Source organism: Brassica rapa, chromosome A07 (genome assembly GCF_000309985.2).
Source record: "Brassica rapa cultivar Chiifu-401-42 chromosome A07, CAAS_Brap_v3.01, whole genome shotgun sequence".
In the NCBI taxonomy this organism is placed as follows: Eukaryota; Viridiplantae; Streptophyta; class Magnoliopsida; order Brassicales; family Brassicaceae; genus Brassica; species Brassica rapa.
This window is the reverse complement of record NC_024801.2, coordinates 25,109,171-25,132,430: the sequence shown is the minus strand read 5'-3', so window position 1 is coordinate 25,132,430 and position 23,260 is coordinate 25,109,171. Positions and strand designations below refer to the sequence as shown.

At 32.4% G+C, this 23,260-nt stretch overlaps 2 protein-coding genes across 2 annotated transcripts; both read right to left on the bottom strand.

Moving 5' to 3' along the window:
• Positions 1-3,273: 3,273 nt before the first annotated feature.
• LOC103831625 (auxin efflux carrier component 3) lies at positions 3,274-6,629 on the bottom strand. The gene is made up of 6 exons (XM_009107512.3): positions 5,228-6,629; positions 4,843-5,152; positions 4,665-4,750; positions 4,103-4,260; positions 3,903-3,979; positions 3,274-3,810 (listed from the first exon to the last, which is right to left on the bottom strand). Exons 1-6 carry the CDS (start codon positions 6,435-6,437, stop codon positions 3,744-3,746), a joined length of 1,908 nt encoding a protein of 635 aa, XP_009105760.2. The 5' UTR covers positions 6,438-6,629; the 3' UTR covers positions 3,274-3,743.
• Positions 6,630-13,224: 6,595 nt separating this feature from the next.
• Positions 13,225-23,135, bottom strand: LOC103831624 (homeobox-leucine zipper protein ATHB-X). The gene is made up of 4 exons (XM_009107511.3): positions 19,444-23,135; positions 19,141-19,343; positions 18,896-18,975; positions 13,225-17,608 (listed from the first exon to the last, which is right to left on the bottom strand). The coding sequence occupies exons 1-4, from the start codon at positions 19,526-19,528 to the stop codon at positions 17,347-17,349; spliced, it is 630 nt and encodes a 209-aa protein (XP_009105759.1). The 5' UTR covers positions 19,529-23,135; the 3' UTR covers positions 13,225-17,346.
• Between the last annotated feature and the right edge of the window lie 125 nt (positions 23,136-23,260).

The window sequence follows — 23,260 nt, the reverse complement described above, 5'->3', positions numbered from 1 at the left end:
TCTCTGTACCATATACGATGTAGCAAGATATTTGGATAATCTTTCCAATATCTGTAATTAATATATATAATGTTTTACCGACAACCAGATGATTTTAGAGTTTTTATATTTTTATGATTTTGAGTTTTCTTATATATTTTTGTTCCAGTTACGTACCAATTTCTTATCCCTTCCAACCCATCAATATATATGTATATCATATTCTTACAATAATAATATGCACATTTGTTCTAAAAAGAAAATTGCACATTTATGCTAAAGGGGGTTGGGATGATCAGTTTCAAAAGTGTAGGGACAGAAAGACTATTTGGCTCTGCGTTCGCAAATTGTGATCCACATATTTTCTTTCTTCTTCTTCGACAGGTATAATGTGACTCGATCCATTGCCTTCAACATAACTGGGACAACTAAGTCACAAATGTTCTTTTCCTTCTTCCATTGGGTCCATTCTCTTGTTACTTCAATTCAATGTCATTGCATTCAGTTATATAATACAAAGGCTCTCTTATCTATTGCACGTCCATTTTCACTCTAGTTTCATTATCATCTTCAACGGTTTGTTCGTTCAACTAACGGATCGTGCATTTGTGTTTCACGTCCCTACCTTACCCTTTGTCCATCGTGTTGTAGGCTGGACGGTCCGGTTTATGCCAAGACCCTTGGCATGGCCTGATTTGATCAAATCACTGAAACCAATGGCAAAAATCCAAAGGAGATAAACGTAACAGAAGGTGCCAATGAGGGGAATTTGTGAGCACATGAGAGGAGTGGGCATAGTTAATAATAGCATAGAGACAGCCCGCACGAGTAGAAGAGAAAGCAAACAAGAAAGAAACATACATAATTAAAAAAATGATTTATTCACTTTTTGTCTAAACGTACACTAATCATAAGTTACATATTAGCGCCTTCTCGGAAAATAATAGAGTTGTTGTTTTAAGCGCATTATGACGTTTTTACAACGCAAGGACTATATTTTTTAAGTTTTTTTTTTTGACAACAAACATTCACAGACTTATGTCTCTGTGAACCAAAGTGGTAACTCTGCATCCATATGTATAACGAAAGACGGTTGTTTCCTAGCACTGTGTGCTAAGCTATCCGCCTTGAGGTTCGCCGTTCGAGAAACATGAATGATTTCTGAGTTGAGGAAACTTCTTCTCAGAAGCTTAATGTCTTCCAGGTAGCCTTCAAATGCTGGCCATTCTTCAGGTTCTGAAACCATCTTCACCAATTTTTAAGTAAGAAAATAATTATTTAAGCTATGATTTATGTTGATTTTATATCATCAATTTAGCTTTTCAAATCGTGTTTAGTTTAGTAAATGTTGGTAAAAAGTGAGAGAATAATTGTTCTTAATTTATAATTCCAAAATGATTTGAATTTTAAATAGATGTACAGATTAAAATAAACATATAGATTAATTTTAAAAAAAAATCTTACCCACTGATTGCATTTAGAAGAATCAAATTTACATCAAATGTATACTGTATGTTTCTAAGTTCATGTGTTGAGCTTTAAACCTAAATAAAAATGATCTACAATTTAATTATTTTAATAGCGCTTCGAACGTAGGAAGATGAGAGTAAGAGTTTTTTTTTTTTTTGTTAAGTGAGTAAGAGTATTTGAAAACCTTGACTTGTATTGACTGAATAAAATGATAGTGTTGTGATTGTGTGTACATATTTACATTTTAGAATTATATTCGAATACATTTTGTTTAGTAGTTAGCTTATCATCAACCGATTTTTTTTCATTTGGAATAAGATGATCAAAACATTTTCTCTAACTAAGTTAAGATTTTTATGAATTCGGGTACTATTAAAGTCGTATGAAAAATTTCTTATATTCTAATCATTTGGCTTATAGTCCACAAACTACACACATATGGACATGTACCTAGCTCTACCTCAAATAATAATAAGAAAATTAAGTGTGTTACATTTTATGGGAGGTTCAGTTAATATGCATCGTTCGTAGTTATGGTACTAATCTATTACTACTATCATCGAGACGAGCCCCTTCCATCCAAAGTCCAAAATGTATGACGAAGATACCGATAAATGTTTCTGATTCCGTGGCGAATTTTCGATAAGAACAAGAAAAACTATAGGCTAAAAATAAAGAGATCTAATATTATACTATTGAAATGGAGGTGCACGGAGCCCATTACAGCTTTTGTGCGACGCATGTTGGTCCGATTAGACTTTTAAAATGCAGACACTGCTAATCTTGATAATTAATTTAATTATAAATTAGCCGACCAGTTTATAAGCCGTGACGGTGGATCAACTGCTTACAGACTTCTTTCGATTTGCGTCCCATTATGTTCCCATCCAATGCGACAACACATTCAATTATACTCGGAGGCCAATCAACGTTTTTTTCCACTAATTACTTGATTAATCACTTATTAATCCTTGAATAGTGATTACTGCCATCGTCTTCACGTCTGAATTAGGTGATAGAATGTGTATGAATCACTGGTTTCGAAACAAAAACGACATGCAAGTTGGAAATTTTTTAATTTTTTTAATTTTTCTTTTTTTGAAAAAGGGCTTGAATTTTTTTAATTTTCTGATAAATACATGCAAAACTTTTATAGGAGTGACAATCTTAACACTGATACTTTCATATCACATACGATTTTATTTATAATCAATCAAGCCTACTAAATGTGTTCTACCATTTTAAAGTATTGCAAGTTATAAGATTTATAACTGGGATTATACATACTCAGTGATGGTATATTAACTTTTTAGTTTTAGATGAAGTATTAATTTTTAATTCAAAAGTGCAACGTCAGTATAGATTTGTAAATTGGGTTTCATCCATTATAATTTTAACTTTATATATGCATTTTCTACTTTGTTGACAAAAGGAAAAGAAAACGTACTCCACTTTGTTTAGTAAATAAATAAAAAATCAAAAGAAAACAAATAAATAAAAGGAAAGAAAAGGTATCTTTTATCAAACTTTTTTATATAAGCTTTTGAGCTTTAGTTATCTTTCTGCCTTTTCTTTGCCTTCTTTAATAATTCTTCATCATCCCTGCACACTACATGGACTATAATTATATCGCTCATCAGTTTAAACTAATGATAACACGAATGCTTTTAGTGCCAAAGAGCCTAACTCATTTCTTCTACTACCACTCTCATTATCACAGCGGACAAGGATCAGTAAATCCATCCACTATTACAAAATTATTAAAATCTTAGCAATTTAGCACGATTAATATTACTTCAAAAGATCAAAATTTAGCAAAAAAAGAAAACTTCAAAAGCGTTATTTTGCTTATCTGAAACTTGAACCAGTGAAGATTCAAACCACACTTTTCTTCACTAAAAAAAAACTACACAGCAATCAAATAATCGTTACCCGAAATCTAAGCAAAGAACACACATAACAGAAAGGGACTTGTGTAAAACAAATAAAGTTACAAAAATAACAAGTTGTCTTCTTCCTCTAATCTTTTATTTAACATTTGTTTTGTCTCGTTGCCCCATGTTTTGCTCCTCATTATCTGCGTCAAATCGTTTCACTCTTATTATCTCCCAATATAATATGTGTAAGGGTTTCTTGGCTTGTAATGTTGGCATCATCATCCTTAAATCATGCTACTCCCTAGTTTTACTTATATACTCTAAGCTTTAGTTTGCTCCACACACAAGTTGAAACATTCTCTTGTCTTCCTTCTCCCTCTACATTTGATCCATTAAAAGGGTTCACATAACCAAAGCTTATAACCCTAGTAGAATGTAGTAAACCAGCGTGATCGGAAGCGCTATAAGCATTCCGAATATTACCCTGCAAATTCATTCGGTTTATCAATGTTAATTTCTTTTTAAAAATTGACATTAGTAATCTTTTCAATATTAACCATAAAGTCCATGACTTACCCTGTACTTAAAATAGCAGGATGAACATTGTACTCCTTTGCAAACACAAAGGGTACAATCCCTTGAGGCAGTGCAGCCTAAAAAAGTCATACAAAAACATGAAGTATTTGATTTTACTTGCAACAACCCAAAAAATTAGTAACAAATAATGTTTATACATTTACTAAATCACATTATTAAAGTGTAAGATATAGTTTTACCTGAACAATGGCGACTCGTAGTAAATCACCATGCAATCCAATGGCTATAGAGGCAACCGCCATGACGGCCGGACCAGTGAGGAACCTAACGGCCATCGCAAATGTTGCCACTGAGTTCCCACAAGCGATTAATTTGGGTTGCAACGCCATGAACAACCCTTCACGATTTTTCACATACAGTTTATAATTTCAAAATTAGTCGATAAATAAATTTAATATATCTCTATAAATCCAATCAACTCCCATTAAAATGGGGACCATGACGACTATTAACGACACGAGACCATGTCGTCCACCATTACAATTTATAATAAGACGCTCACTCCATTGCCCCACATGTTGGATGGTCCATCCCCCAAACTTTTTATTTTAGTTTTAATTTCCACTTTTAATATTTCTTCAAAATGACAAAACATCATAATAAATTTTATGGACTAACATAATTTAATTCTTTTATCGTGTAAACGGGTAAATATGTCAACGAAAATATGCAAAATTAAGGAATTTCAACCTTTTAGTTTTTTTTTTTTAAGGAATAAAACAGAGTAGGAAGATGAATTACCCAAACTGAACATAGCCATTCCAAGACCAGCATCAGATAGAATGGAGATAGATTGTTGAATGATTTTGGGCATTGCCACGTGCCACCTTCATATTGAAAACCGGAATAAACTTCTCTGATAACCCGTCGGTTCAAACTCAAGAAATATAGTTATAATCTTTTTTATTAATTTACTAACCGGAAAGCAACAAGCGCCCAAATGAGACCAATGAGGCTAGAGTAAGTGTTAGGGTTTCTGATCAGCTTCCTCCACACCATGATCAGTATCAGCCTCGTCATCACACTCGCCGGCGGCATATGTTTCACGTGACTCCCTTCGCCTCCTCCGGCGGCTCCCAGTCCTGTTTTCAATTGTAGCTCCGCCGAGGAACTAGGAGCATGTTTGTTCAATCCGTTCTCGGCGTCTTTTGCTCTCTCTCCTTCTTCTTCTCTTCCAGCGAAACTAAACCGTTCACCTCCGAAGTCTCCACTCGCCGGACGAGCTAAAGCTACAACACATAACAAAACCAAAGTTAGAAGTGACACGTGGAGTTTTGGACATTACTGAACGGTTTTGTTCTAACCTTTGCTCTCTCCGTTCTGAGATTGGTCAGGGACTAACATTCGGATCTCTTTAGCACCTTGTTCGTTGTTTGATCCCGAACCAGGGGCTCCATCGGAAACGTTAAGACCCGCCCGGTCCGAAACGGGTGACCCGTTTGAGCTCCACACGAACATGTGTAGTTCCTTGGCGCTCGCGTCATGATTGTTCGCCTTGACGCCCGTTTGAGGATTCGTAGGATTTTTACTGACGGCTTTATTGGCTGTAGATGTGGCGGTTGCTGAAGAGAATTCAGGATTCGGAGCCGGGTAAGACCCGCCTCCTCCTCCTGGATAATACCCGAACCTCGGGGAGGAAGCTATAGCGCTATTCTCCTCGAAGTTCGATGGCCTCGGAGTGGGGCCTCTAGAAGACTGCACGGAGTACATATCCGCCGGGCCGAAGTTGGATAAACGGCCGCCGGGGAAGCCCATCATCGAGTAAAAATCTGAGTTGTTGAAGTTTGAGCCTCTAGGAGTGGTGCTTAAGCTGTAAATCTCAGCTCCGGTGAGATTCGAGGGCCGTGGAGTCATGTTAGGTCCGCAGAAAGAACGGCGTGAGGCGTTTGACTTCCTCACGGTGACGTGGAGCTTCCCGTCGTTTCCTATCTCCGCATCCGTCTCAAGAAAATCGTGCCCGTCTAGTGAAACGACGTCGGATTCAACTTTGAAAGAAACGATGGAAGCAGCCGTCTCGGGGAACTGCTCCATGATGAGCATCTTGGCGCCGCGAAACTCGAAGAGGAAGAGGAGAAGCGTGTACCATATGATACACTGGAGGACGACGACTTGGACCATGAGCGATCCGGCGTACTCGCCGTACATGGCGATCAGGAGAGGGATCCCCATGACGAGAGTGTTGGGGAGCGTGGAGAGGGAGAAGATTGTGATGCTCCACTCGAGGCTACCGGAGCGGGTGAAGTTAGCCCAGAGGACCAAGAGGGCGAGCATGAGGATTTTTTGGAGGGTGTCTGCTGCGATGAAACGGAGGTTCATGGCGTAAGGGTTGTTGGTGGAGATGAAGTGGAAAGAGAGGAGAGGGACGGCGAAGATAGCGACGAAACGGTTTATTCCGGAGCATTGGTCGGGGGAGAAGATTTTCCACCACCGTACAGAGCCGTAGGCGAGGATCATAGCGACGTAGAGGGGAATCACGGCCGTGAGGACCGTATAGAGGTCGTGCCATGAGATCATCTTCTTCCTTCCGGTGGACTAAAGAGGGGAGCTGTTATGTGTGTGTGTGAAGGAGTGAGCAACTTTGGCTTTGAGGATATAATTTAAGGAGGGATGGCCACTTTACACCTCTTTATACAGCAAATACTTGACAACCCAAAGTTTCTTTTTATTTTATTATATTTTAAGTTCTTATTTTTTGTAAAAGTTATCATCATTTTTATGTAGTTGCTCTCGTCTGAGAACAATCATACAAGTGTATTTGGGTAAATATGCTAAGTGACGTTGAATCGTTTAGCGCAAATATTATTCTTATTCGCTAATAATTGTTGCTGTATGGCTCAGTAATTATAAACACTTGATTACATTTTTTAGCTGTACATATAGAACACAACGTGTTAGGTGATAAAATAACGTGATATAAAAAGCAAATATATAATATTATCATAACTAGTCAATAGAATTGTATCCCTCAAATACTAATGCAAGTTAGTTGTAAAACTGAAGTCTGCAACAGTTTTACTTGTACAGATATAGCATCTAAGTTAGATCTTTAAAAGAAGGTCTGCATGTGGCATTCAACTTATGGAGATGGGCATTACAGACATACCTTTTTTCTTTTGTCCCCTCCTCTTTGCTTTTGTATATTTTAATTTACTTTTCTTTCACAATCTCGAACGAATCCATTTTCGTAATATGAAGAATAGCGAATAAACCCTAGCCAATAAAAAAAAAAAAAGCTGGATATCAAAATAAAATTCGAAATTCCCATAATTTTTTGGTGTTCAACAAATAAAAGTAAAGAAATCAATCATTAAAAAATTATGGAGACAAGATGGGCTGGAAACAAAGAAGATCCACCAAGGGATTAGATGGCTCAAATGGAATTTGGTTAATGGCGTCGAGTGTCTCTATATGATGTTGTTAGGTTTACTCATTTGTCCACTGAAGTAGGCAATACTCAATTACTCCTTACAGGAACATAATCTTCAGCCTAAGATACGGTCTAATTCCGCTTCATTACACACGTCGCTTGCCAGATAAACTCAAATCTGAACTTTTATGATATAAGGAATTAAGGATTACCGTTTTGATTTAGTTAAATTGTCATCTAATTCCCGTTATTATAAGACTAAAATGTCTTATTTTTATTTTATATTCCTATATGAAACTACCTTTTAGGTAGACAACTAAATCTTTTTTTTTTCTTTTGAAACACGGGTAAACACAGCTAAAGCCCCATTTGAATAAATGGCGGAGACAAAGAATGTCGTGACCTTCTTGTGACTTAGTGTGTTTGTATCTTTCTGGTTGCATAAATCATGAATGGACACAACTTCCTCGAATAAGTCCAAACACGAATGATTAATTACGATTTGTGATAAATAAATTATGTCGTCCTTGCAAAACCAAATTAAACACAGTCGTCGTTAATTATTCAAGTACGTATATCGAATCAATCTATACATATATTAAATAATTGGCTTCAAATAACCAATTGAATAATCCTAAATATGGGCATAAGATTTAGGGAACTTTTGGAAGCAATTCATATGTCAGCGCTACCATTTTCATTAACTAGAAATATATTCAGTCTTTCAAGCTAGTACCAAAAGATATACAAGAAAAAGGTAATACTACTAAATAAATAATTACGAAAACAATGTCGTATACACTTTGTGTATACTAGGTTAAGACCCGCGCCTTGCGCAAGATAAATATTATATAAATTAGTTTCACATATTATATGTTCTTTTATATATTATTAAATAATACATATATATTGATAACTAGGTGTTTTGCCCGCATATGCGTGCATAGTGTTCTTATAGATATTTATATATTTATAACTGTTAAATCAAAATTAACATAATAAACTATTAATTATGTTTTTAAAAAGATAAATCAAACATTAAACTTTATATTTTATAATAAAAAATATTATTTCAGATAAAACACAACATATTTAATAATTATCTTATGTTTTAAAAATATATTTTATTTTTGAGAATTTTATTATATCTACTTATAGTCAATAGTCAATTATCAAATATAACATATAAACAAAATATTATTAATATATATTCATTAGTTTTATCAAAATATATATATGCTTATTGTTGTGTTAAATTTTAAAAACATTCACATATATTTTAGAAAATATAATTTATTTGTTTGATTAGCATTTAACTATAAATTGTTTTATATATAATTACTTGTAAACTAATATAATACATATATATTGATAATTAAAAACTCAGTAAATATTACGTATATGATTAAATTGGTGCAAACACATAAACAAATTTTATTAATTCAACCGAACACTTTTTCTATTTTATATGATATAAAATTAAGTTTTAATGATATTAACATAGATATATAGTACATTTTTAATATTTATATCTGTTAAAAAATATTTTATACACATATTGTTTTTGATCATTTTTATTTTTTGTAACAAAAATTTGAATCGCCGATAACAATTTTTTTTGTGGGATGTTTAATAGTTTTAGTCATTTATAATTTTAAAAACACTATGAAAAGTGTTAAAACTAAATATTAACTTGTCAATATTTGTTCAAAAAATTTATCAAAAAAAATCAAAGCAAATTTCTAAACTAAAATACATATGTATTTTTATATGGTACATAATTTATTTTAAACAATATTAATATATTACTATTTATTAAATGATACTTCTTATTATATAATTTTGTAATCATTTATATCTTGTTATAACCAAAAAAAATTAAACCATGAAAAATAAATGTGAGATTTTTGACAATTTTAGTCATTTATATTCGTTTTTAAAAATTTAAAATATAACATATACAAAAAAATCTAATTTTTTACTATATAGTTAATGTGGTTGCTTAATTTATTTTAATATGTTATTTTTTTTTGAAAAAATGATAGAAAATATACTATTTTTTAGCAAATCTTTAGTATTCAAAATTATTAATTGTTATATATACTTTAGCCACATTTGGTAATTCCGTTATTTTTATTAAAAGAAACAATGAAGAACATTAATAATAAATTTATGCTTAGTTTAATAAAAAAACTTATTATATATTTTGATAGACCAACATATTTTTCTAAGGATTCTAAGAATGATTGTTGTGATGACATGTGACTACAAAAAATGTTATAATACTTCTCTTTTAATATATATGGGATATATAAGGTATATATTATTGCAAGCAGTTTTCCAGTATTTTTGGGGGTAAGTTAGTGGTTTTTAGTTACTTAGAGCATCTCTAATGTATTAATCCAATTTTTACTCTAAAATGATGTAACTCCAAAATGGAGTGGATTTTACTCCAATATATTACTCCATTGTTTACTCCAAACAAATATTCGCAAAGGATATCCTTTTTATTTAGTTAATAATTGTTAGTATTATCTTCAACTTATAAAAAATTTAACAATTAACCCAACTATTTTATATTAACAAAACTTTCATAAAAATATATTTTATTTAAATTAGATATTTATTAATAAAAATACAGTTAGAGATTTTCTTCTAACTTCAATTGGTGTAATTTTCATTATATGAAATTTTTAAAATTCAAAAACAAAATAATGCATTAAAAGAACAAAAAGAAGAAAACAAAGTTTTGTTTTTAAATTTAAATTATATACTTGATCCAGATGTTTGTGCATATATTAAGTTTAACAAGTACAAATATTATCAATCGAAATGTTGACCCACAAGATAAACAAACACATCTATTCCGTTTGAATGATACTTCAACGATTCCAAAACAATTTACAGAATTGTTAAATCACTTATTTGTATTGTATTATATAAAATTATAAAATATTTATGTTTAGTTTTGATTTTTATTAGTTTATGCATCTTTTATGTAAAACCATCAAATAATATTTTGTGGAGTATTTTATTTATTATCATGTTATTGTATTATTTTAAATATTATATAATTATAAAATAAAAATATTAAAGATTAAAATGACCATTTCATAAATAAAAAAAGTTCAACTCCAAAATGGAGTAATAAGTAAGATTACTCCATAAATGGAGTAACCCTAGCCATTACTCTATTTTGGAGTTGAATATGAAGTGGGGTTGGAGACGATTTTACTCCAAAATGAAGTTGGAATAAAAATGGAGTAGAGTTGGAGATGTCATTAGAAATAATTGCTCAATTGATCAATGACTTGTACTTGTACATAGGGGTGGGCACGATCGGATCGGATCGGATCGGGTATTCGTACCTAAAAATATTAGTATTTGTGATTTATTTCAATTTTTATGAATATTGCATATTAATATTTGTTTTACTTTGTATAGTTATAAATATCTAGATTTATTGGTTCAAATCGAAATAAATAACAAATCGAACCAAAATTTATGGACAATTTGTCCAGTCCTACTTGTACATGCTTTACCAGAAGAGCTGCATCAGAAAGGTCAGTAAAAGTACGTAAACCATTAAGTTTTTCAGACTAACTAACAAACGGCAGGTCCCAGAGTCTAACCGGTAAAAGTGGCGTCTATCACCTCTTTCAATACCCTAACAGACATGTATCACACCTACCTATCTACAGTCAGGTCCAAACGACCCTGGTTCCCAGACCATTACTTGCTTACAAAGCACCTCATATTACATCTTTTTACAAACTTCATAATATTTTTTAACAATATTCAATACTTTTTAAATACACTTTACCCGTAACCTAGATCTCTGATGTTTCTCCGGGGAACACCGCGTTAGGGTTGTCACTTTTCCGATTGCCCTTAAAAAGGTTGAATTAATATATTTTAATTTAAAAAAACATATACCCTAATTGTTCAATTATTATATCAGAAAACACCAATTCACCATCAGATCAAGAAAAATCGTTTCATGTTGTTCTATTTTCTAAATTTTTTGAAATTCTATTTTTTCATAAAGATGTCACTATGACACTATTTTTTGGCTCAAAAATAGATGTCATACTTTTTGTATCCAACGTAGTAAACTTAAGCTTTGTTCTTTTCATGAACGCTGATCGCAGCGTCAGCGTCAGAAAAAACAGATTACGACGGAGCCGAACTTGACGGAACCGAAAACTAAAATGGCCGCTACTAAAATTTCTGATACACAAAACCGAGACGCAGCGGCAAGACGCGATAACGAGATCGGACACTGTAAATATATGCGACAGTCACATCACCTTTTTTAGCCGCTGCGGCAAGCTGTGATAATCAAAATCATTTACAAAATTGTTCATCTTGTCTGTGTCGACGTTGTATTCTTTGCCGCTACCGCTAGTTAGGAGCGGCTATCAAAAGAACACGGCTTTAATATACAGAGAAGTAAGTTTGAAGAAAAAGAAACTAAAGTATGTATGTTTTAATATTGAAAATGCTCTCTTTAATATTATTATAACTAACAATATTTGCTTATTAAAATTTTGTTCATGCATCAAATAATTAGATTCCAAGTCAAACTCTAACTAAGTTTTCGTCGTTGATATACGGAATTTTAGGAACGATAACGAGATTAGATTAATATATGACTGATGCTTCCAAATATGTTTGAGATATGTACTTATCAACTGTTACAGAATAGAAAGGACACACGAACAACCACACAACAGGAGGGAGAAAAAAAAAAGAACGGTGTTGGTGGAGGAGCATTAACGATCATATTAAATTTTTGATGATGATATGCTTGGACCATTGACTTAATGATGGACTTTGACAACCTAAATGTTGCAAATTCAACAAATGCAATATAATTCTAACCGAGCTTAATTGATACTTGCTACTGGTATTCAACTGCTTAACTATACTACATCAGTCGCAAGTTGTGTTTCGAATTTCGTAACATAAACATTTATACAAACGATTAAATCATTCATCGAAATTTGACATTTACTGATGCAAATCAGTTGTGTAGTTTTGTTTTTTAATTCCGTAAAATCTACTAATCCTTCAGTATTTGTTCCAGCTCTTAAATAAGAAGTTGAAGCGATTTAGGTAATTCTGAAAGTGATCAGTGATGGCTACTGGTGACTTAAACACTGAAATAAAGAGGGTGAAATTGTCCTATACTTTTTAAATCGATACTCAAAGGATTGAACAGTAAAAAGCATTGATCGTCAATTATTGATGAATAATCTGGGACAAAGACTAAAAGTTCACTAACAAATGGCAAAAAGAGAGACAGATGGGTGAGTTGTGAACATCAACTGCACATGTTATAACGTACAAGATTGATTGATCTTTTTTTTTTGGGTTACATGATTCAGACTTTTTAATCTCCAGAGGCAGTCTCGAAGTTTTTGAAGCTCCACATAAAACTTAACATAATAATTTTTGTAATATATTATAAATTTATAAAATATTTACACACAATTTATTTACTATAACCACTGTATATTTGGAGTTCCAAAAAAAAAAAAAACCACTGTATATTTAAAAATCAACTGAATTATTTTGTTGAACATCTTTGTGTTACATATTTGGCAACATGTTACATTTAGTTGGTTTATTTGTATAGAATATATTAAGTTCTCTTAGGTTAATATGTTTTGAACCAAGTGGTAGTGACCAAATGGTAAAAGGGTTTTCTGGAGATTCCGCTCTGGGTTCGATTTTTTTTGGTCACCCATAGACGTTTTAAATGACAAAAAAACCCGGATTTTTATGGACTTCTTGGCGATTAGTCATTGAGTATAGACCTTGTTCTAAAAATCGGCAGCCTAGCCGTCTGGGCGCTACGCGTCACTCTTCCGCCCCGATTTAAAAATCGGATATATCCGATTTTTCCGTCTAGACCGCCTAAATGAACGCCTAATCTATTTTTTTATTATTTTATTATTTTTATTTTATTTTTAATAATATTTTTATTTATTTATTTGATCTAAAAATTTATAAATATCATTTATATTCACAATTTTGACAAAAATTACACTATATTAAGTTTATATATTCTATTTGTGTGTTTTATACAATCTTAAACATGAAAATGTATTAATGTTATACACAATTAATGATTAGCATGTTTTATAACATAGTAAATAATCTAAAAATTTCGTCCCGCATAATTTTCGATTAATCTCTGATTTTCTCTTTAGGTGCTAGACCCAACCGACCGTCCGATTAGCATCTAGCACGTTCCCGAACATGGAGTCTAGAAAGCCTTTGGGATCGCACCAAAGTTATAAAAAAAAGTTTATATGTTTTGTTACTCTAATTTAATTAAATATGCAATAATAAATTTTGATACAAAATTCAAAATTATGGGTTAGGAGTCCCATCCCAATATGCTTAACAACATGCCTTCAGTTTTAGAAAATCTAAATCAGACATTTACGATCATTTATGTCAATGAGTTCCGCAACACATTACACCTTTTTCAACACACGGAAACACATTACACATCTAACTATTTTCTAATTAACAATTTTTTTTGTTCTTCACCAGAAAATGCATCAACGATAATATTGATTCTCTGACCAATGAGACGAGTACACTTGGACATTGTCAGAAAGCATGGTAAAAAGTGGTGGGACATTTGATATGCACGCGTCATGTCCATTGTCCATAATCAACTCACGTAAAAGCACATGGGCAATCTTCCTAATTCAGTAATTCGAACACACATTCCTCTGGCACGCTGAGTTGTCTCAGAAATAAACTTTGGGTATTGCATATGTAACAAGTTTTCTTATTTGTAGGACTCGAAACACAATTTTTTTTTTTAGCATGTATATAGCTTGAATTGGGGGAATGACATTATAAACTATAGTACATATAACACTATGTCAAATAATTTTTTTTGTGAAAATAAGATTGTAACGGTTTATAATGTCAACGACTGAAACCCGCGATTCTACAGGTTTTCTCCTGAACGACCTGCCCACACTAAAGATGTTAATCACTTCTTTAAGCAAACATGGATTATGCCTCAAATCTCAGCAGGAAAACAAAATAGTTTTCAAAATACATAATATGTTTTCTAAAATAAATGAAAGAATAGCTAATAGGCATTTTCACAAAAGAAAAAAAAAAGAATAGCTAATAGGCAATAACACTTCGTAGTGTCTACCAGACCCGAGTAAACTGGTTTGTTTATTCTATTTTTTTTGCAGCCATAAACTATAGTATCATTGTACCTAATTTACAGTGACAATTATATATATATATATATTATTAAAATTGGAATACCTATTGGTACTGTTTGAAAATATGAATAACAGTATAAATAAAAATTGTTTGGAAACATGAATATCAGTAAAAAAAATATAATGTCATTTTAATAATTTCATTAATATAATTACATTAATTATCTTTATATATTTTACTCAGTTTAATAATTTCATTAATTATATTATATTAACAATACATCACATCATTAATTATATTATAATAAAAGTAATAGTACATATTTCTATTTATTAGTTAATCAACATTAACTTTGTATCAATCATAAAATCAAAAATATAAAATAACATTGTTTGCATATGATTAAATATTCGGTTTAGTTTGCTTTAGTAAAACTTTTTTTATACTTTAGTTTAAATCAGTGGAAAACTATTTAGTCAAAAACATATCCAATGACATGTTTTGTGAATAAAATATAAATTAAATCACAATAATTATCACATTTATTGTAACTTAGTTTTTCATTCTATATAATTATTTTACTAAATAAAAATCTTTATGTTTCACTTAATTTAGCCAAACACATGGAAAATGGCATTTTTATTACTTTATAAAATTAGTTAAACATGAACATTGGCTATCTATTTAAACATGGATTGTTTTTTTGGGTATCTTTATTTTATTTTATTTTAAAATTAGGTTCAGCTTAAATATTATAAATTTATGTGTGAGCTTTGAGTTTCGTCTTTCTGGAGCTGGATGAGTTCGGAGATAAGTCCTTCCACATTATCTTAACCCATAAGTGATGAGGTGTTCCTCTCCTTTCAGTCGAGTAAGTTATGATCTATAAGAACCTAAAAATATCTAAATAACAAATGTATCTGAAACGGGTTCAGATATTTGTTACCAAAATAACCATATTATCTGATTCGGTCCAGATCTTTTGAATATAATTAGTTATATCAAAATTTATCTAAAATATATAATACTAATTATGAAAAACAAATATCAATTTATAAAAATGTAAAAACTTCGCTGATCAATCTGCAGTTTGTAATTATAAGGAAATATTGCGAAGATTCCATTTCATGTTTGCCACTATATAGCCCATTGGGCTTAATTTTAAGAATATTAAATTATTTATTGCCCACGAAAATCCAAATCGGCTGTTCGACGACGTTGCTCCAGAGATACCCGGATTGCAGATGCCATCTATATAAATAAAATCCTTAAAAGATATTTTAAACAATATACATTGTTATTATAATTTCTTGGTAACCAAATTTAAAACTCTATATCTTCGGATTTTTAATATCTGAATCCTAAAATCAGTAATGTAGTTCAAGGACTTAATAAAACAATAATGAAAGAGGTTTAGGAGTCTAAGATTCCGTTTTATTGAAGTGTTAAAGCTTTGACCGAAGAAATACAAAGATTGATAAAACAGATAGTCCGTAGTTGTCCTCGCTCCCTTCATTGAATGCCCTATTTATGGATCTTTTTTTCATCTTTCTCATCTCGTAAGTGTGGTGTCATGGAGTCGTTTCGTCGATCATCATTGCACCTGTTGTGTATAGATCGAGGTAGGTGCTCACTGTTCACAGCGTCTTTGCTTGCATGTTGAAACCTTCTATTCGGGGTGGACCGTTTTATCGCTCATGGGCTTTTACCTTTTTTTTTACCCAATTCGCGGAAGGACCGAAAGCCCGTCCTCTAACATTCAGATTTTTCAAGAAGAAAAAGTAAAATCTTTTTTTAGTTTACTGATACTGATTTAGTAATTGACTAAAAATGTAATATGAAAAGGTCGTCCAACTCATGTATGACAGACAAGTGACGGCCCTCAGTGGACTTGTCATCTAGGTTAGGGGCGTATATCATGCATCATGTAATACAAGTTTTATTAGAAATTCGTGAAACTTGATATAATTTAATTCGTCAATTAGTTAAGTGTAAGATTTGGGTTGAGATAAACTTAACACAAACGGTTTAGTGATAGTGTCAAAATGTGGAAAATCAAAACATTTATTTTATAAAGGACACTGAAAATTGACCAATGCCACATGAAATAAAGAAATAAATTTTATTTGGAATGAAACATCAGGTGAATTAGGTGAATGACTCCACCGGTATACAGATTAAAAAATCGGATTACCTATTTACATCAAAGAATAAATAGCAGCCTTATTTGAGACTTGTGGAAGTCAAATAACAATGACGTTTATATTGATGTTTTAACAATCTGTCTACAGTATATTTTTTTTTCTTTTGCTACTTGCCAATATATTATTTAGTTTGATTTTTCTTTTATTTCTTATAAACGACTATTTTTAACAACATTCAGTATATATCTAGTTTCACATTCAGTATTATACTTTCGTCGTATTGACATAGAAAAAACACTCAACATCGTATTCAATCCGAACGCACACGAAAATGAAGTCACGGCTCATAACATAAATTAGCGTTTATGCTCTTATCTTCTTTATCAGGTGGTTTTAAATCTGAAAGATGTATTGGTTATTTTTCTCATTAACAATTACTAGATTCATATTCTCGCACAGTGCACGGATTTTCAATTTTAAATTATAATAATTATAATAATCTTTGAAATAACAAGTTGCCACAAAAAGTTTCACACAAAAAAAACATGAAAAGCTATAAAACTAATATTAAATAAACTTCTTCTTTGCTCACTGGTGTAATAAATAATTAGAGAATTATGAACAAGATCCTCGTAATCATCATCAAATCTTTACTTTTTACACCTAAACAGGCGTTTCAATCTTTGACTTTTGACCGAGCCAGTCAACATAGGGTAGAGGAAGAGGAAATTGTCATTCGTGACTGGCTTCTCAGAGCTGTTCCCTCCTCCACGGCATTAGAGCCATTATCTGCTGCAACGGTCACACGTTCACACCGAGGGCACATGGTTAAAACCGAGGCCGATACGGGCTTAAGAGCTCGCAGTTCTTCAACTTCTTTTTGTAGCTGTCGATTTTGCTCTTTCAGTGACCCAAACAATCTCTTTAGGTACTCACATTCCATCTCCGTATGCTTGAGCTTACTCCTATATAAACATTTGTTTGATCATACTTTTAAAGTTGCTTACGTCATTTATAGTTTCTAGGTATTATCCTGTAACAACCATATTTATCCATAGGCTGAAATATTTTAATGCATTCTTAACGAGGTTGGTGTTTGAAAAAAATTATACTTGTGTGAGACTATTCAACCGACCTTTTCTATAATTATATGTTTGTGAACTATGTGTTCACATGTGATACTATATAAGCCATAAGTGATTATATTGCCTGATTGACACGTAAGATCACCTCGTCATAAATCATATTATTCTAGAAAATGATTCCTACTTTTGCTAATTCACAAGTTCTTCATATTGATACTTTTCCACATACTACCAAAATTTAGTTATACCAAGACTCAAAACTACAACAACGTTTTTACTGCAATGATATTTTACATATATATTTGGGAAGAAAAATAGTTTGGTAGTAAAAACATTAAAAACTTTTAGTTATATTTTTATGAAACTAATTGAGAATAACGGTAGAACATGACAATTTTTTATGAAACTGAAAATGGAAACATTTTGGGGGCCGGCAACCATCAAATTCAATTCATGCCCGGTTATGAACTCCATAAACAAACAGCCACGCAACATGGATACTATGCATGCACTGATGTACAAATGTACATATATACAAACACATTTATGTGCATATATATCATGAGTATATAGACATAAAGAGAAAAACATTAATAAAAATGTATGTGCACAGTGTGTAAGTTTATGTTTCATTAAAGAAAAATGTTAAACTACATGAACAAACATCATAATTGTAGACTGGCCAAAGATGGCTGGAAAAAAAACACATCATGCATTGTTCCGAACTTTGTCCCTTATGTTCCCCTAACGCTTTTTTTTCTTGTTGATGCATTTATTAGATTCTATATATTAACTTTTAATCACGGGACATTTATATATAGACACGTACTCACATAAATAAGAGTACGGGCATTTCATGTGTCGCATAAAATGCGTGATAACTATAGATGTGAGAATCGACGTGAAACACTTGGATAAAGAAAGATCATTTTCACTTTACTAGATTTTTCTAAAACTATTATTGTATATATGGTGAATGATTTTGAGAATCTAAGTAACGATCTCACACGATCTCTTTATATATAAATATTCTGTCAACGCACTCTCATTAATTAACATATATCCTGCAATCATAAAAAATATAATTCCAACAAAACCCTACACATAACACGCCTCACCGTAACAAATGATGCAATACATATGAAAGCGGTAGATTCAAGTACGTACCTTGCTCTTCGATTTTGAAACCACACCTCAACTTGCCTTTGACTAAGCTTCAGAAAAGTAGCCAATTCTTGTTTTTGTTTCTGTGGTTTCATCATCATCCAACCAAAACATAATCAGCCGACTTGATCATCATGAAAATATTACTCTCTCTCTCTCTCCTTTTCTTTTTCCATCTCTCTTTCTCCTTCTCTCAGCGCAAACAAAACGTATACGGAACCATAAAGTTGTATGATATATATACTTACATGGGTTAAGGTATGGTTTTGTATGAAACTCTCTTCAAGAATATGCGATTGATCTTTGGTTAGACGGAGCTTTTTGCGCCGTCGGCCACCAGAGTTGCCGTCGTCGTCGTTGACATGCGGTGTTGCACTGATCATGATCCACTCACGATCTTTTTCCATCTTTGGAGTTTGATTTATGTCCAAATCTCTCACCATGTGATCACCTACCAAAATATATGATTTAGATCTTTCATTGGAATAACTGTTAAAAATCTACATCATACATATATAAAGATGATTTTAAGATTAATCTTTGGATCTTACTAGATGAAGGGAGTGAAGGAGAAGGAGAGAAGCTTGGGATTGCTATTGTTAATTCTAAGAAGCTTGAATTAGGTGAGACGGCCATAGAGGAGGATGAGGAAAAGCTGGAATGATCAAATATAATCTGATGAAGAGAAATAGTTTTTTTTTTTGGAAGAGAAAAGGTAAAGTTGAAGTATTATATGATATTAGAAATGTAAGTGTGTGTATGTCTGTGTGTATATACACATGTGAAAGAACAAAAGAGAAAAAGCCAGACAAAGGAGAAAGATTTTGTTATAAAGCGTGGAATATGGAATAAGGAATAAGGAATTAAGCCTCAAAGAATTATCAAATTTCAAAGAAAGTCTCAAAACACGACAAAGGATAAAAGTCTGAAGCTGGTCAATGAACCAAAAATTACTGAAAAAACAAATGGCAGTGTAAGATGAGATTTTAAAAGGAATTGAATTAAATAAAGAGGTGTATTTACGTGTAATTGGCGGAAGAAATGGGTTTGACTAGGGTTGCTAAGTCAAATCATATTCGTATGATCAATTATTACGTGTTTTACCAGTTTTAATTTCCGAGTTGTTGAATTCATTATGGCCTTGGGTGGGACAGTAACGGGTGGCCGAAGTGTTGTTTTGCGTTGAGCGTTACGAATACAATAATCTTAGAAAAAAACGAGAATGGTCTAAGCTTAAAAGATCTTGTTATAAATGTCGAAGAACGTATTAACTAATACCGTATTAATTAAGAAAAAAGTAGTACTATGATGTTTTTAACATCTGAAACCTAATCATGTACCATCTAAAACATAAATACATTTTTCTTGAAAGTTCCGAAAACTATAGTTTATATAATTATATTAAGGTAAATTAGCATAGTTGAATATAGTTTAAGCAAAAAAACATAGTTGATTATTTAACAAAAAATATTACATAAGTATCACTGATTAGACGTCTGAGTTTATTCATGTGTCTCGCAAAGTATTTATACAAAATAGATTAGGTCTAGCTAACTTTAGGGAAATAAGCTAAAGACCCTAGTTGACCAATTACAATATCATATTCATTATTAAACATACTCCCTCTGTTCCTGAAACTAAGATTTTCTAAAATATGCACGCTTATTAAGAATTTAATAAATGTCTATAATTTAATTTATTTTTTATTTTATTATACAATTTCCAATAACTTTCCACAAATGAAATTTAATCAATTCAAATATTCTCAATTAATGTTCATCAAAAGTATAAAAAAGTACCTTAACAATATAGAAAATCTATTTTTGTGGAACAAAAAAAAAATCTAAAACATCTTACTTTCGGGAACGGAGGTAGTATATTTTAATGAATAACATTTAAAGATAGTCACTTTAAGAAAAATGCGTATAATGCAATAATATTACTATAACTAAACACATACTTTAGTCTTTTTATGGATTATAAAGTTTTATTCTTAGCTTTAGAGATTTATATAATTTTTCAAATGGTAGATATATACTCCACGCATTGTGCGATAATTAACAAGTTATAGTTGGCATGCATGACTCCAGATTTCCCAAATGTCTATATTTATTGGTGGCCACTATTCCAATATATCCATGCCTTTCGGCTTTTGCAATCAAAGTGGAGTTACACTGGGACCCATTAACTGTTTTTGTTTTATTTAACCGACCTTGGTTCGGTTTACTATCTCCCTCCGGTTCTATCAGATTATTTATTTCATCCTGGTTAAGCTAATTGGTTTACAAGTGACAAGTGTACAAGGGAAACAAATTTCCTAAACTAACATTAGCTCTGGATTCAGGACTGATTTGAGTAGTATTGATTACTCTTCTTCCTATTTCTATGCTTAGCATCTGTAAGATGGAACAATCCCCTTTAGTATCAAAGCTTAATACTCTTTTATGGACCAAACTCTTACTGATTCACATGTACTATTGTTTATGCTCGTTGAAAGATCTAAGACAGAGACGCAAAAGTACTGGTTCTCTAAAGATTACAAGCGACTTGTTTTGGTTCCATATATTGAAGATAGGAAGACACAAAGGTAACTAGTTATGTCGGCTGATTAATGAGTTCAGTGAAACAGTGGTTTCTCTGAACCAAGAATATGGCAGTAGTTCCACAGCTACACGATATATATATGGTATCGTGGAACTACTGAAGAAGCTTATTGCAAATACCTTGGGGAGCGATGTGATCACATTAGCAGCTGTTTCTAAAGAGACTCTGATCACCTGTCAATGTTTATATATATATTTTTAACAAATTGGAAACCAGTAGGTCCCATAGTAAGAAAACTCAAAAAGATTGAGAGAATGAGAGATAAAGTATCCTTCTAACACAAGAAGGGAATTCTCCGAGTGCAATATCGTTGTAAGAAATCAAGAGGAAATTGCTTCCTTGTCAAGCAACATCGCCAACCACCGAGGCCCACCAGATGCCACATAAGAATGGGACCGCTGGCCACTTACGACACTATCTGCGATTGCAGAAGCAGCCAGTGTTGCAAGTTCGATGAACCAAAACCATGGAGCTCTTAGAAAGAGAATAGACGCTCCCTAGCGCCCCATAATAAATAGAAGGATACTCCAGCGGGTTACTCAGTGCACCTGCAGCCTCAGCGGATGAAAATTAAAAACCGAACATTCCTCAGTTTGTGGTCCTTCACAGCTGTAGTGGCCCAAGATATCGCCAGCAATCCCGCATGAGCAGGGGACCTCACTCCAGACTCCACTAAAGGACCTTCGGCTTTCCAAATTTGCCAAAGCAACCGGGGCCCTTCCGTAGCTACGGTTTTAAGCTCTATTCCTCACATTCTGGTGGGAGCTTCTTTGTCGATAAGGAAAACAAAGTTGCTGTCTTGTTTGAACTGTTTGAACTAAACAGAACCAAGACTTCTCACATGGCTTTTGTGTTTGGACAAGACGGCTACTTGATCCTCCGTCAACCTCGGAGAAGCTCTCATACTCGAACACCAACACAGTAAAGCTGCTCGTCCCCCACTTGTTTGCTCTTATCGTCCAAGCTTAGTGCAAGTCAAGCATCCTCTTGAAACGCATGTCTCGTCTTCACAAAAGGAAACGCATGTCTCTCTACCTGCTCAGAGATCAAGTGTAAGTTTTTATTATAAGATTCAGTTTGTGAATTGCCGTTATACACAACTAGTACCTATTCTTACAGAAACAGAATGTTTGATTTTCACAATTTTACAGGTTAAATTGAGGAAGTTAGTCTGAGCTGTGGAGGGAGGTCTTTACTTTTGTTTTATCTTGGTTGTAAAATCTCTTCTATCTTTTGCCTCAAGACTGTTTTATCGAGCTCTTCCTTGTCAGACTTGTTTTCTAAGACTATTATTTTATGCTTATGTTTAAGCTCTTGTGTTTTTGACATTACCCCCTATGCTTTCATTGTCTATCTTGTGTTTATGCTTTTGTGTTTAACCTCTTTTGTTTTCATTATCATATCCTAAATCATTGTCATATTTAGAAATTTAACTGGGTGTGTATCCATTCTCCATCATTTATGTGAATTTTAAAATGATAACTTAAACTTTTGTTAGACTCCTTTTATTACTACCCACACTCCTAGGTTTTGAGTCTTCCAAATACACTGTAAATTAAAAAAAAAAATTTGTTAGTTTTGTGTTTTTTTTGTACTCATTCAAACAAGAAAAAAAAAGTAGAGTAATCAATCGAAATGCATAGAAAGTGGTTAGAGTCTGAGAACTGTTTTTTTTCTTCAGATCGGTTCGGATCTAGGGGGATAGGGGATTCGGATCAGTTTTCTATTTTATCATTTTTATGAAATCCAAAACATAACCAAATT